Source organism: Mandrillus leucophaeus, unplaced genomic scaffold (assembly GCF_000951045.1).
Source record: "Mandrillus leucophaeus isolate KB7577 unplaced genomic scaffold, Mleu.le_1.0 Scaffold260, whole genome shotgun sequence".
NCBI classification, from domain to species: Eukaryota; Metazoa; Chordata; class Mammalia; order Primates; family Cercopithecidae; genus Mandrillus; species Mandrillus leucophaeus.
The window spans coordinates 1,078,088-1,094,799 of NW_012102699.1; the positions used below are offsets into that span (position 1 = coordinate 1,078,088).

The window sequence follows — 16,712 nt, forward strand, 5'->3', positions numbered from 1 at the left end:
GAACACCCCATGTGATTCATAGCAACACTAACTTGAATGTGCATTCACATCACCTAGAGGGCTTGTAAGAAGCAGATTCCTGGCATCTCCCCTCGGAGATTCAATTGGCAGGCCTGATTGAAAGCTGATCTCATCTGCCAGTCATCTGCGCATTTTAGCTTTCTCCTGAGCTAGAAGCGCGGGCTTCAGTCCACCTGGCACCTGGTGAATGGAGGTATGTCCTTGAGCAGCCGCAGACTGCATGCATGGGTGAGCTGCCTCCAGAGCAGCCCCAGTGAGGCAGTACTGGGTACAGATGGCCAGCACCCTGGGCAAGTTGTCTCTGGAACACAATGCTGGGCTCAGTCACTCTCCTCTCCACTGCCCAGCAGGCTGGCACAAGGCCCTGTCTTAGCAGACTCCACTGGGGCTCCAGTCCAGTTTGGAAATTAAAGATTTCCAGCCTAGTCTGGAAGTTAAACAGAGAGACATGGTACACCTTCTTCTATATCAATGCAAAGTCAGACTCACCTTTCCTGTCTCTGCCCATGGTCTAGTCACTTCCCCTTGAAAGTCTCCAGCCAGAAAAGGCTCAACTAGGACCCATTCCCTTGGGAACCCATCACGCCCCTTCTGAGGAATGCTAAATATAATAAGGCTTTCTAATGGAGACTTGCTGGGTTGATGCCCAGGTGTATATACCTTTAGATGGGGAGTCTCTGAATACCATAGCATGACTTTCTAGAATTTCTCTAGCTATAAGTGACAGGGGTTTAAAAACAAACAAACAAAACACCACGCTCCCATCAGGGGTGTCACTAACTTTCTTTAAATTTTTTTTAAAAATTATTTGTTCTTATTAAAGCCTTTGTCTTCAGTCCTGAAACACTCAGCCTATAAAATCTCAAGCTACAAGATATCATTTCTCAGTGTTATTTCCAGGGCTTAAAATCTTACCACTGGCTACGAGAACCCTTAAAAGGCCTGTAGACAGTAAAGATATGTTTAAAGATATGTCTGTCCTATCATTTATATAAAAGAGAAATGTATGCAGTGAGATAAACACTTGTCTTTTGAACCATGAAGTTATCTTTCATTATATCAGCCCACATAGTTCATTAATTTTAATTATCTATGCAATTGTTGGCACAAAATTAACAGGTTGAAGAGATTGGGGACAGTGGACTTTGCCTGATTTGACAAAGATCTCCTTTGGAAAAGTGTGCCTTATCACTTAATTTGAATTGGCACACTTTACAGAAGAAAGGAAGAAGACGTGTTCAGGATCCAGATTATTGTACTTGGTAAAAGCTGAGGTCCCTGGAGGTTTCCAGAACACCAGTCAAGGGCTATGCAGAGGAGCAATACATGGCCTTTGTAACTCTTCACTGAAATTCCAGGAGCATCCTACCGCAGGCAGGCAAAAGCTGAGCAGAAGGTGTTCATAGCCAGTCTATTCAGTCATTCTCGTTCACTTCCTTGTATAAGTTTGGAGGGGAGGATATATCCAGGTTTACCAACTGGAAGTATTTTGTATAATAAAAACCAGAAAAATATAGCCCCAACTAGTTGAAAAAATAAAAGGTTCTTTTGACTGATGTTCCTGACAAATCTAAAGGCATGACCAAGCTTAGCCCTGGTTGGAGCAAGAGGTTAAAAACCAGGTGAGCAGGACCCAATTTGTTTTTCGCTCACTTTTCAAGATGGCTGCTAAAAGCTCCTGAGGCTCCATGATTCCTCTTCCAAACTCTGCACGAAAGCAAGGTTCTCTGTTCCAGAGTTCCCAGCAAAAGTCCTCAAGTTAATTGGCCTAGTTGAGATGCTTGGCTAAACTGATTACCATAAATGAGGGGAGGGAAGCTCCAAGTGATTTGGGCCTGGATCAGAGCCCAGCCCCAAGCCAGCTCACATGGCAGGAAACTAGGATGCTCTGGTGTAAATCACCAAGCCTCCCCTTAGCAGCGGAGGTGGGCACAATCCCAGGCAGCCCTTTCCATTGCCACAAACCCAGCCATAACAGGGAGAAGTAAGAAGGGAGGTTGGAAAGTGTGTGCAGGATGAAGCATGCCCATGCATCCTGGCTTTTATCTCCTCAGGGGAAGGAGAATTCCCAAATCTGCTGCCTTCATCTGTAACCCAAGTGTGGGAATGATTTAGAGAGGGGAGTCTATGGGAGAAAGAATGGTAAGGAGCGACGAAAGAAGCTCTGAGGCCCTCTAGCTTTTGGCTGATAAGTATGTTTTTTTCAGAGGAATGATTTGACTCAGGAACAGCCTCAAATAGCATCTTCATTTATAGTAGCAAGCTGACTAATTTTCTTGAGAATCCATTTAGGGTTTCTGTTACCAAGGTAGGCTTGAAAGTGTAGCTTCAGGTGAGAACACTTACTCACAGATGCTGAAAGTGAGAAATATTACATTTTTATCTCCACATAATTACTATGTGTATCTCCACAATTCTCTATTAATAGTATAGTGAAGCATAGGGAGAAAGCATACACTCAGGAAAAGGAAATGTATGATCTTACAACATTTTCCATGTGTTTATAAAGGGTGTGTGTGTGTGTGTGTGTGTGTGTGTAGAGTAGTAACTCTAGAAAACATCTAGAAATATAGGTATGCTTTTGACAAAGTAACTGTTTTGATTGCTTAGAATAGAGTTAATTGTGAGGCCCCAAATAAATATAGCTTAAGAAATACAAAATGAAGTCATATCTAGTCCTTAGTTCACATCTCAAGTATTTAGTCATTAATGAATGATTTTTGGTGGGAATTTGTGACAGTGTGCCAGATTCACAACATGATTCTCTAGGCTTTCAATTATTTTCTCTTTCAACCGTAGGAGCTATTTTAGCTGATTTTTTTTTATTATTACTCCCTTCTGCTTGTCAACCTGAGAGTTTGCATAATGAAAACAGCCAATGTGTATCATGAATCATTTGCATATAAATCCTGACAAATCCAACACAGGGCTACAAAAACTGGTTGTTTACAAAAGATGGGTTGGACTTATAAAATAAACACAATTCACAAATTAAGTAATCATGTAATTCACTCCTTATTTTTTCTGATTTTTTTTTCCCCAGAACCGAATGGAGGAAAGCAAGGCTCTGTTTAGAACAATTATCACATATCCCTGGTTCCAGAATTCCTCGGTTATTCTGTTCCTAAACAAGAAAGATCTTCTAGAGGAGAAAATCATGTATTCCCATCTAGTTGACTACTTCCCAGAATATGATGGTAAGTCAGCATTCATGCAACAGCTCAGTAGCTGTAAATAGGTTTTGTCTGCAAACCCCAGTGTGGGAGTTAACGCACTACAGTGCACCATTGCTGCCCTTGCCCTGTGCAGCCTGCATGTTGGGACTGATACAGTAGGAATTATTGTTTGCCCGGTCTTTTAGTGACACAAAACATTTCATTCCTTAACAATGCTAAAAGTCATAGAAAAAGAAACTCATGGCCTGGCGCAGTGGCAAGCTCCTGTAATCTCAACACTTTGGGAGGCTGAGGTAGGTGGATCACAAGGTCAAGAGATCCAGACCATCCTGGTCAACATGGTGAAACCCCATCTCTACTAAAAATACAAAAATTAGCTGGGCATGGTGGTGCGTGCCTGTAATCCCAGCTGCTCGGGAGGCTGAAGCAGGAGAATGGCTTGAATCCGAGAGGCGGAGGTTGCAGTGAGTCGAGATCGTGCCATGGCACTCCAGCCTGGCAACAGAGTGAGACTGTGTCTCAAAAAAAAAAAAAAAAGAAAGAAAGAAACAAACTCATCTGCTTTGAAATAGCAGATCAGAAAAAGGAACAATCCAGTAGTTTTGACCAATTATGTATTAACCCTTATAGTCTCCTCTGTCTCTCCTTTTCATTCGGTTACAGTCCACCTCTGCCTCTCTTCTCTCTGGGGAGAGAACACAATTTTGAAGTCAAGAGCCCACCACCAAAATCAGTCTACCCAGGTTCACATCCCAGTTCTGACACTTACTATTTGTAGAACTACCATCAAGTCACTTGATTTTTCTGGGCCTTAGGACAAACTCATAGGATGTTTTGTACATTGTAGTGTATAACATATGTGTATATTTAGCATGATGCCTGACACATAGGGCACTTACTGAATACTCAGGAAATACTTCCTTTTGAAACCTCATAGCCCAATGAAGTCCCACCACCATTAGTAATAGTAACCCAGTTTTTAAACTCTTTGTGCAGCACTTAGAATCTATAGCATCCACTTCACTACTCCTATGGCTTTGCATTATTTGCTTTGTTCTTAGAAAAGAATCTTACCCTCCCCAACTAAACTGTGAAATCCTGGACAACTAGACACCCAACCCATTCTGAGAAACACTTGAACACTTGGTGATTGGTAACAAAATGCATCCACATGTAGCCACTCTGTAAAACAAGTGAGAGTCATGACTGCTGCCCTATAAGAGCTGATGTGGCCAGGTGTGGTGATTCACACCTGTAATCCCAGCACTTTGGGAGACTGAGGTGAGAGGATCGCTTGAGCACAGAAATTCAAGCCCAGCCTGAGCCATGTAACGAGACCTCTGTCTACAAAAAATGAGGCAGGAGGTGGGAGGCAAGAGGTCAAGGCTGCAATAAGCCATGATCCTGCCACTGTACTCTGCCCGGGTGATGGGAGACCCTGTCTCAAAAAAAAAAAAAAAAAGTTTATTTGGCAAGATAATCACATCTCTCCTTGATGGCCCACCACCTGGTTTTATGAATAAAGTTTTATTGAGACATTGCCACACCCATTCATTATACACTGTCTATGGCTGCTTTCACACCATAACAGTAGAATTGGGTAATTGTGACAGAGATAAAATAGTCTGCACAGCCTAAAATATTCTGTGGCCCTTTACAGAGAAAGTTTGCCAAGCCGTGGCCTAGATAGTTAAGAGCACGAGCTCTGAAAAGTTCTACTTTACCACTCATTGGCTGTGTTGCCTCAGACAAATTTATTTAGCTACTCAATTTATCCCTGGGCAAAAAAGAATTGAATGGAGTCATATGTAGATCACATAGCAGAAACCCAAAAGTATCTACCACAGAGGTGATGTAACAACAAGAGAAGAGACTAGTTTTAAAATTACATTGTCAACATATGATGTCCAGGATGGATATTGTTCCACAGTGTTTTGGTACTTCTAAAAGCTCCCTCAGAAAAGTACTTTAAAAACCAATATTAAATTTAGCTTCATAGCTTTCTATGATGATACAAACACATCAGGGATGGAGGTTTAGTCACCTTTTCATCCCACATGGATGTGGTACAGTCCTGGCTTGTGAAAGGGAAATGTTACATGTTTAATGAATTTATGTTCCCTTCTCACATACATGGAAGATCCTGAAGATTGGTGAATTGAAAATATAAACATTTGGGGATTGTTACCAGATGTTAGAAATGGTACCCTTTTCTGTTAGCAGTGTGTTTATATCCTCTCTTCAAGTACATTTTCCTTTGTGCTTTGCTGTTCTTTTAAAAACACTTTATCAGTCTAAACAATGTTTTCTCTTTCACTCCTTTTAATTTGCACTAACCTGGAAACATCATCAGTGTCTGAGACTGCACTTCTCAGTGTTGCTCAGAAAACTATGGAAGGAAGTGACTGTGTGGGCAGTTAACTTGCTTTCCCACCTCAACAGGCTTCAAAAACACGTCTACCTGAATACAGTAGGCATGAAGCATCTGGCTTAGATCTAAACACACTTGCCTGCCACACACACACAGACACACACACACACATACACACGAGATTCTTCTTAATTTTTCTTGAAACTTGGTAAGAATCAGCGTGTGAGAAATTGCCACACCATAAACAACACCCCATCTTGTGGGCTGGCACGTTCTCATGATGTGCTTGCATAAGGGAGGATGCAGATAGAGCATGGTGCCCACGGAGCTGAACCCTTCTGAGGGGTTCATTCAAACTTCTCGGATGCAGTAGACCTAGCCACACTTCACAGTTGCTGATTTTTCCGCAGTAAAAGACTTAGTCTGTGATCAGTGTTTGCAGTGCTGTTTTTTGATCTCTGCACCATCTTCCTAATCTCTTCACATACCTCCTTTCTCCAGTAATTTCCCCAGATTCCCCACTACTACAAGCATTTTCCTTCCAACATGTGTCCATTGTGAATATTCTGAAATCTGAAGATTTTTTTTGTTTTACTGTTACCATACCTCAGTATACATATAATGCACAGAGGAAACTTGGGCACAGAAAAAGAAAAAAGGCACTGATTTTGTTACTTACAAAGCCAGTGCAGCTGTCATTACATGGAACTCCAAGCCCTTGTAAGATGAGCAAAGACTGAAAAAATTGAGGCCCACTCTGCAGTGATGTCTTTGTAATAAACATGTTTATAATATTATAAACTTCACACTTCCACATTTCTGTACTTACAAGGTCTTAATCATAATGAATGCCATTTCTGTGTTTCTCTTCAAGAAAGGAAATTACCATTTCCACATGGACTTGAATTGCAAGATTGTTCATAGAGACTGTGGAATTCTGCTCCTGCTGTGATGGCTGTAATGATTTCTTTGTAGTGTATGTTTATTCAAATAACAATTTATGCTTAAAAACATAACACCTTTCAAGTGCACTTCAGTAAACTTGGATCTAGTTCTTATATTCTGTAGGGTAAATAAAACAGAAAAAAACAAAAAAAGGTATAGTACCTTCTTTCCCAAATAGAGTAAGTACAAAATCATACAGAAGTTCATTCATAAGCCAGAAATATAATGTTCTTTTTATGAAATGAGAGACTTCTCCAGCTCTGGGAATCTGTCAGTTTCTGGTTTTGAATATTTTTTATTACTTCTCTTGAGTTAATAAGTTCATAGTACATTGAAAAAGATGGAACATTAATTATATATATATTTGCTTGTATATGTATTTTACATATTATTTTTAATTGTACTTTTTATTTATTAAATATGATGCCAGCCATCTTAGTCATTTAAAAAAATTGAATTCTGGGCACCTACGTCAAAAATTAAACATTACTTTTTTAAATTGTACAAATGAGGATAGTCTATATGTTTTTATAATTCTTTCCTCCCATCTTCTGGCATTATCAGATATAAGTTTATTGGAGTAATCTCCAATTTATAAAAAGGTTGATTTGAGAATAATTCAAGTCAGCCGTCTGAAGCTCAGGGTGCATTTTGTTAGAAATGGTGATCAAGCCCTCAACAGAGTTCTCCAAGATCTCTTTATCCCTACTAGTAGGTAAAAAGAATATTGATAGAAAAAGACCTGCTGGGTGCGGTGGCTCACACCTGTAATCCCAGCACTTTGGGAGGCGAAGGTGGGTGGATCCCTTGAGGCCAGGAGTTCAAGACCAGCCTGGTCAACATAGCAAAACCCTGTCTCTTCTAAAAATGCAAAAATTAGCTGGGCGTGGTGGTGCACGTCTGTAGTCCCAGCTACTCACAAAGCTGAGGCAGGAGATTCGCTTGAACCCAGGAGGTGGAGGTTGCAGTGAGCCAAGATCATGCCATTGCACTCCAGCCTGGGTGACACAGTGAGACTCTGTCTCAAGAGAAAAAAAAAAGTTTCTTATGGCTTGGTATAGAACTAACTTGAAAAAATGGAGGAAATGTATACATAAAGCGACACAAAGACAAATATATGATAGGTATCCAATACTTGAAATGTGATGGTGTTTTGATGTTATTAATTTACACTAAGTTTTAAATCAATGTATCTATCAGTACCTATTAAATATACTTTTAAAACAGCTTTGAGATTTATATACCATGTAATTCACTTAAAGTGTACAATTCAGTGGGTTTTGATATATTACATTATTAATTTTTTATTATAAAATATATATAAAATTTACCATTTTAACTGCAAAATTCACTGGCATCAATTACACTCACAATACTGTGCAGCCATCACCAGTATTTTCAAAATATTTTCACCACCCCAATTAAGCAACAACACCCCATTTCCTTCCTCCCCCTAACCCTTGGAAACCTCTAATCTACTTTCTGTCTTTATGAATTTACCGATTCTAAGTACCTCATATGTGTGCAAGCATACAATATTTGTTTTTTTATGTTGGGTTTATTATAATGTTCTCATAGTTCATGCATATTACAGCATCTATCAGAGCTTTACTCATTTTTATGGCTGAATAATCTGTTTCTGATATTCTAATATTCTGTTTGGTTCTATTTGTTTTGTTTCTCCATTTATCTGTTGATGGACACTTGGATTGTTTTTGCCTTTTGGCTGTTGTTAACAATGCTGCTATTAACATTGATGTACATTGCTTCTCGCCCTTTTGGCTAAGATCAAGTGTCTGTCAGAGCCCCTGCTCTCAGTTCCTTTGGATATATACATTGGAGTAGACTAGCAGGGTCGGTCATGTGGTTATTCTATGTTTAGCTTTTTGAGGAACCACCAAACTGTTTTCACAACAGCTGCACCTTTGTACATTCCCACCAACAGTGCACAGGAGTACAAATCTCCCCACATTTTCCCCAACCCTTGTTATTTCACACTTTTTTATAGCCATTCTAGATGTGGAGGGGTATCTCATTGTGGTTTTGATTTGCATTTTTCTAAATGATTACTGGTGTTGAGCATCTTTTCCTGTGCTTATTGACCATTTGTATATCTTCTTTAGAGAAATGTCTGTTCAAGTCTTTTGCCTATTTTTTAATTGGGTTTTTTTTGTGTGTGTTATTGAATTGTAGGAGCTCCTTGTATATTCTGGATACTAAACTCTTATCAGATGACATGATTTGCAAATATTTTCTCCCATTCTATAGATTGACTTTTCACTTTCTTAATAATGGCGTTGGCCAGGTGTGGTGGCTCATGCTTATAATCCCAGCACTTTGGGAGCCTGAGGTGGGAGGATTGCTTGAGGCCAGAAGTTCAAGAACAGCCTAGACAACATAGTGAGACCCCATCTTTACAAAAAATTTAAAAATTTGCCACGCTTGGTGGCACCTGTAGTTCCAGCTATTCAGGAGGCTGAGGCAAGAGGATCACTTGAGCCCAGAAGGTTGAGGCTGCAGTGAGCCATGATCATGCCACTACACTGTCGCCTGGGTAGCAGAGCAAGACCCTGTCTCAAAAAAAAAAAAATAGTCCTTGGATACATAAGGTTTTTAATTTTGATGAAGTCCGATTTATTTTTTCTTTTGTGAAAAATATGACCTGTGCTGTGGTGTCATATCTAAGAATCCATTGCAAAATTACGTTTTTAGTTTATCTTGCTAGATATATCACAATTCTTTTTCAAAGCGTCTAGGACAATTCTTGGTACATAAGAGACTCCTTCTTAAATCAATGTGAGAAAATATAGGCCGAGTGCAGTGGCTGACACCTGTAATCCCAGCACTTTGGGAGGCCAAGGCGGGTATATCACCTGAGATTAGGAGTTTGAGAACAGCCTGGCCAACATGGCAAAACCTTGTCTCTACTAAAAATACAAAAATTTAGCTAAGCATGATGGCAGGCACCTGTAATCCCAGCTGCTCAGCAGACTGAGGCAAGAGAATCGCTTGAACCTGGGAGGCAGAGGTTGCAGTGAGCCGAGATCTCATCACTGCACTCTTGCCTGGGCAACATGGTGAGACTGTATCTCAAAAAAAGATAAACCAATTGTTTTATCATCACAAATGAACTGAATGCTACACAAATGTAGTGTGCTCATAAATACCAGAAATCTATGGAAGTGAGACTACTGAGGCCCACTGTAGATAGAGCTGACCTTACAAACAGGTGTTCTATTCTAAGAGGGATTGTCAGTCTGGAAGATGTAAAATGATCCATAATGTTGAGTCGTTTGGAGGACAGATTGACAGGAGAGCCCAAGGAGGCTGTGTCTTTGTGCACACTTATTAAATAGCTGAAACAAGCATAATTAACTCAGTTGAACAGAAGTAAGCTCTCACTCCCCTGATGAAGAGCCTACAGTGGCCCCCAGTCACTCAGGGAATCAGAGTGAAGGCCAAGCTAAGAAATAGACTTAACCTTGGCCTTCAAGTCATCTGTCTGCTTTCACCTATACACAGTTTGTGAATGGGTGGGTACGTGGGTGGGTGGGTGGATGGTCAGACATAGTAGTGTTAGGGAAAATGATTATAACAGATCAAATCTGCAGTGCAGATGTAGGCTTCATGAGCAATGACACAGTAAGTATTTATTGAACGAATGATGATTGAATACATTAGCAGATTAGGTAACAAAGTGTCCCTCTTGTCTCTTGGCCAAAAGGACCCCAGAGAGATGCCCAGGCAGCCCGAGAATTCATTCTGAAGATGTTCGTGGACCTGAACCCAGACAGTGACAAAATTATCTACTCCCACTTCACATGCGCGACAGACACCGAGAACATCCGCTTTGTCTTTGCTGCCGTCAAGGACACCATCCTCCAGTTGAACCTGAAGGAGTACAATCTGGTCTAATTGTGCCTCCTAGACACCCGCCCTGCCCTTCCCTGGTGGGCTATTGAAGATACACAAGAGGGACTGTATTTCTGTGGAAAACAATTTGCATAATACTAATTTATTGCCGTCCTGGACTCTGTGTGAGCGTGTCCACAGAGTTTGTAGTAAATATTATGATTTTATTTAAACTATTCAGAGGAAAAACAGAGGATGCTGAAGTACAGTCCCAGCACATTTCCTCTCTATCTTTTTTTTAGGCAAAACCTTGTGACTCAATGTATTTTAAATTCTCAGTCATGCACTCACAAAGATAAGACTTGTTTCTTTTCTCTCTTTCTCTCTTTTTCTTTTCTATGGAGCAAAACAAAGCTGATTTCCTTTTTTTTTCCCCCCCTAATTTATACTTCCCTCCTGATTTTTTTCCCAGGATACAATGACCTTTATCCTAGTTCCATTCTTGGTCAAGTTTTTCTCTCAAATGATACAGTCAGGACACATCGTTCGATTTAAGCCATCATAAGCTTAATTTAAGTTTGTAGTTTTTGCTGAAGGATTACATGTATTAATACTATGGTTTTAAATGTGTTGCTCTGTATACATACATAGTTTCTTTTTTAATAGAATGTACTGTCTTGTCTCACTTTGGACTGGGACAATGGATGCCCGTCTAACAGTAAGTGTCATTTCTTTTAGATGTTTACCTTCAGCCATAGCTTGATTGCTCAGAGAAATGTGCAGAAGGCAGGATCAAAGACACACAGGAGTCCTTTCTTTTGAAATGCCACGTGCCATTGTCTTTCCTCCCTTCTTTGCTTTTCTTTTTTTCACCCTCTCTTTCAATTGCAGATGCCAAAAAAGATGCCAACAGACACTACATTACCCTAATGGCTGCTACCCAGAACCTTTTTATAGGTTGTTCTTAATTTTTTTGTTGTTGTTGTTTAAACTTTTCCTTCCTTTTTTTTCTTAGTGTTTGGGGGCCACAATTTTAAAATGACTTTTATTATGGGAATGTGTTGCCAAAGCTGGCTTTTTTTCAAATAAAATGAATAAGAACTCAAAAAATAAAAGCTGGTATCTTAAAATGTAAGAGAGTAAGACTGTGAAGCCTAAAATGACTGGCTGAGAATGAACCAGAAATGCCAATTGCCAAACAGCTGGTAACTGTAAATTTGATTCTCACGGTCCATTCTTTTATTTGTCCTTAAGATGACATTGTTAGTGTTCACGTCCCATGTTCAGTGTCCAAACCGGCAATGTAAAAAGTATCCTGTGTGGTTTAACAGGAAATCTGTTTATGTCTCTTTATTTGAAACCAGTTTTACTCTCAATGGTTCTTTAAGTTCAATTAAGTCTGCCAGGAACATTGGTTGATAGTATTATTCTGACACCTTTAATTTCCAAAATCTGAAGTTCCTGCTGGTTAACCACCTTCAAGATCTTCTTGAACTGGTAACTGATTAGGTTGAACTTACAGAAGATTTGTGGACTTAACTGAAAAGTAACCTCTCAGTGTTCTATAGAACATGTATTTGTGTAACTGAACCTACTAGGAGAAATGTTTGGAATTCTATATGTGCAATTTTTCAGCAAATGCAAAAAAATACAGCACATGTATTGACGAGCTTCTGTCAAGCAGCTTGAGTTGAAATTTAAGAAAATAAATCACGATTGTTTAAAGCTGCTGGGACGTTAGAATTAGGCCATGAGACTGGTCTCATTTTAACTATAGTGGTATTTGGCACTAGTCTAAACTTCCATATAAATCACTCTTTTGGAACAACAAAGGGGGAGGGAGAAAACTAACGGCCTGTTAGATGAGTACCAAAGCCACCAAACAGTAATGAAATATTCTCATTCTTGATTCTCCCAGCCTCAAACAACACAGGTTACTTTTTTTCCCTTGCTCAGAAAGCACCTGTAATGTAACAAGCAGACTGCCTGTAGGTATAGTGCAATTACAAATGCTCTAATCATTGTACATACATCTCTCTTGATATTGCAGCATCCATACTGGCTTTGTAATCATTAATTTTTTGGCAGATTGAATGTGCTGTATTGATATGTATCTATGTAATTGTATTGTATGTCTATAGCTAATTCACATTTTGAATAATGTTATTTTATTTACTTTTTTAAGAGAGGAGAATGTAAATTTGTCAGTTTATTTCTGACTAGGGATATTTTCTTTCCATTTAGAAAAGAAGAAAAAAAAAAAAAACCTTACTGTCGTACAGAGCGGTACTAGCGTCGTGCTGTATAAAATCATTTGCACATTCCTGAGTAGAGGTATACTGATTATAAGACCCAAAGGTAATTTCATAGCAAAATACATAAAATCAGTCAGAGCTTTTATACAAACATGGAAACCAACTTTGTAGAACTTTTGCCATTTGATCTAGGATTGGAATATGAGCTTTTATACAATTCATATTCTTATTTGGCAAATGCACAGTTTAGTATTACCTCTCTGATGGCCTTTACTAGAAAGGCAGTTTTAGAAGCTATTGTGATCCACTAAGGAAATGTTTTAACAGCTAGAGACCACTGCTTGCCTGAAAGGGCGTTCTTAAATTTGGTGCAGCAAAAAAAAAAAAAAAAAAAAGTAAAAACAACAACATTTGAAGGCCTACAGTGTGTATAGAGAAAACCTCATCACAAGATCATAAGTGTTACAGTTTTAGGGAATCAAGATATTCTATTTAATAGAGCTATAGTAGATGTAGTCAATCAAACCTGATCTCAAAGCTTGAAGAAGCTGAGCAAAACAGGGAAAGATTGTTATATTTGTCTTTATGAAATGGGGATGGAATTTGCTATGCAGAATTGAGGTTTGTGGCTTCACTGTTCCTGTAGGGTGCATGACAAGATCCCTTCTCTTGAGAAAGGAAAAAATTGATCACCCTAGCAGCAGTGATGCATAGAAACCTAATTTTAGCCACACTAGTCAATCGAAGCTAAAGGATTTTCTTTTTTGTTTCTTTGGGGTTTTATTGAAGGGGCTAAGGGCGGGACGGGATTCTTTTCAGTTTTGTATAAAACAAAGTTTACTCATGCTTTATATTATATTGTGATTGCAAGCGTTATAAGCGTGTGCCACTGGCCTCCTATTGTTGATGCTTAGGTAATGGAGGCCTGTGGTGAGTTTTATGGTGACTTGGGCATGTCTTATTCAAAAACAAAAACATAAAACACAGAAACCTTTCTTCAGCATACCAAGGCAAGCAGCCATTTCATGACTCACTTAACACATTGCAGTGTACCAGTTTACGGATGATTTTTCCCTTTTTGCGTGACATGGCAGTTCCAACCCCCAGAGAATTCCTTATTTGTAAATTGGAAGTTTCTACTATGCCTTACAGAGCTTAAATTCAGAAGTTTGTGCCTCATATCTGAAACAAAGGGAAACAACACACGTATTCACAAGTAAATAAATCTCCTAGAAGTTTTTGTTTTTAATATTTCCACATAAAGAGCTCTGTTGAATGTCATGAATAGACTGGAAAAAAAAATCTTAGGAACCTGCATATGTTGTTTACTAGCAGATGACAACTACAAAAGGAATTTGAAGAACATGTGAAACTTGTTTTTTTTTTTTTTTTTTGGTAGATTAGCAGGTCTATTTTAAAAAGGTAATTCAGCTAAAGGGCAATTTACTTTTTTGTACTTCAGACTATCTTGATTGTCAAAGTGTACGAACTGTAATTTTAAAATTTATACTGCCACATGATTGTAAATTTTAGTTGTCTTAAGTTAGGAATTGGTGAAAAGCTATTTATGCTGGATTTGGGTCAAAATGACTTATTTGCAAAAAAAAATAAATAAATAATGGGAAGAAAGGGCTGTATAATGAAATACTGCAAGACTCACCTATTGGTTGGAAATTTCCCTCAAATCACCTACCGATTACCCTTGATTTCCCTTTGTTTTCAGTTTCTCAAAACGAATGAAATGAAATATAGCAGAATGTTAACCCATATAAAAATAAAGTGTACCCAAATATTGTAATGTATATTGCTGCTCTTCTTCAAATTAAATAAGGGTTTAAAACCACTTAATTGGTAATCAACATCTCAATTGATACAAATAAGGTGTGCTTGGTATACATTAATATTTTCTTCCAAAGATATGTCTTTGGTCAGAAACACAAAAAAATAAAACTAGTAACATAGTATGTTTATCTATCTCTACATATTTCCAGCATATGTAGCGCTAATAGATCTGTCCTGGTAACTGTGTCTTTGGGATTTCATTTTGATGCCATCAAATTAGGAGAAGAAATGGCTTAGTTGTATATGATTAGCTAGAGATTTTTGGAGCCAGACACCTGCTGTTTATTAGATAACTTAGTACAGAGTCTAAACTTGTCATTTGTTTTTCTCACAGAATAGCCATTTCCTGCTGTCTTCCCAATGACCACTGCCCTTTCAATAACACTCTTGCCTCTAGAATCATATGTTGAAAGTATGAATACACACCTAGCACATAGTAGGTGCTCAAATATTAATTTCCTCCTTGCCTTCCTTATCTACCCTGTGTCCTCCTTTTCCCCGTATGATTCCAACCCAATAGCAAAGGACATTTACATGTGATGAAAACATCTATTGGGTAAAATCAGATCTTGGATAAAGAAATTCTGACTTTTATATAAGCTGTTGGTAAACAGAAAAAACAGGAAGGTATTCGTCGGTAGAACATTTTTAAGTGCAGGAAAGAAAGCTGGAATAATACTATGTAACTTTGTCCAGGTTACTTTGACTGAAACACGTTTTTGGTGGATTTCTTTTCCTCAAAGAACTCTCTAAATGCAACTCCTTGCTGGATTCCTCACCCATCATCCTGTTGGAAACCCTTACTAGACCTATGGATTTAGGGAGTTTTGTCAGAAAACATTTTTAACTTGCAGTATTTAAAAGAATATTTACTGTTCCTAAAATGTCATTCAAATGCATGTATTGTCTATTGTTTGGGGATGGGAACTAGTTTTGCAAAAAACACCTAATGTTGTATAATAATGCCCCAATGATCTTGCTGGTTAAAAATACAGTATTTTTGGCCATAATTTTGTACTATAGTATTCTTCATTGTTGAGTTTTGCTTCCGTTGAAGTTGCCCAAGCCCCTCTCAGAATGTTTTGTATTAGCAGGAGTATTGAAATACATCTTTCCTTCCTTAACACACCTTTTTGTGCACACTGCATTTTCCAAAATAAACAAGTTTAATGGTTTCAAAAAAAAAAAGAACCACCAAAAAACCTTTTTCCTTCTGTGTATAATCAGAAATATCAGTCTCCTGTAGTGGAAATATACATATTGGTAGCATTTATCAAATGTGCTCTTTTAAAAAACTTGCCTTAATTTAGGTTATAACTAACGGTTAAAAAATGTGAATGAGTGTCCAATAAAGACTTGAAAGGAGCCAGCAATCTTCAACCTGAGGCAGTCTTCTAATCCGTAAGGAGAATCCACACGTCTGCCCTGGCTTGCCGGGCAGCACACTGGACTCTGGCCGATGCCTGGCTTCAGAGTTTTGCCCATTTGAACACTGGCAGTGATACAGGTAGACTCCACATGGGAAAAATCGCCTGTCACAGGTGTCCTCTGTGACTTTTAGAAACACACATCTAGGGTTTCAAGGTCAGCTAAAAACCAGCTGCTTCTAGGAGTATTATTAAGTGGAGGTGATGGTGGCAAGTGGCTTTCTGGAAAACAGGTACTTTTGTGGGGACTTCACAGCAAAAGCAAAACTTGTTACTTGTGATTCCGTCATTCCAACTGGCAGCCAGCCCTTGCCTATGGATTTTTGTTTTTCAGAATATGTCCCCTCTAAATACTTAGAGATGAGAGTGTCATTTTTGCTTAAAGGCCTTCAGCTCTCCTTGCGGGATTCAGAGACCATTTCCAGTAGATGATGTCCTCTCTGTCTTACTTCTCAAGGAATGGCGTGGCACTGACTGTCATCTAGCACAGGCCTGGAGTAATGGTTCCCACACCCTAGTTCTGCAGACACTGGAGTGTTAAGCTACACAGGAGCGCTCCCCTCTCTTTGGCCTTCTAACCTGAGTTTGACCCCTTTAGGACCAGGATCTATTGTACCATCATTCCAAAGACTCCCACCCAGAGGGAAAAACACAAACTCACTGAACATTCATTGGGCCAAATATTGTAACTTGACTTTTTGGCTCATAGAGCAAACCCACGCCATCAGATTGTTTTCTGTCCTGTCTTTCTGGAAACGATAAAATAGTTGGCTTGAAAGCTTCTCTGCTTTATTCCCCATCTTTCCTGCCTTCTCCCATTTTT

The 16,712-nt window shown here is 38.9% G+C and overlaps 1 protein-coding gene across 1 annotated transcript in view; it reads left to right on the forward strand.

Annotated features, from left to right (window-relative positions):
• GNAQ (guanine nucleotide binding protein (G protein), q polypeptide) overlaps nt 1–15,472 on the forward strand; it is a 341,430-nt gene extending 325,958 nt beyond the window's left edge. The window contains exons 6-7 of the mRNA XM_011984079.1: nt 3,065–3,218; nt 10,238–15,472. Coding sequence (XP_011839469.1) covers nt 3,065–3,218; nt 10,238–10,428 — 345 coding nt within the window. The 3' untranslated portion in view covers nt 10,429–15,472. The remainder of the gene's footprint in view (nt 1–3,064; nt 3,219–10,237) is intronic.
• Nucleotides 15,473–16,712: the final 1,240 nt, after the last annotated feature.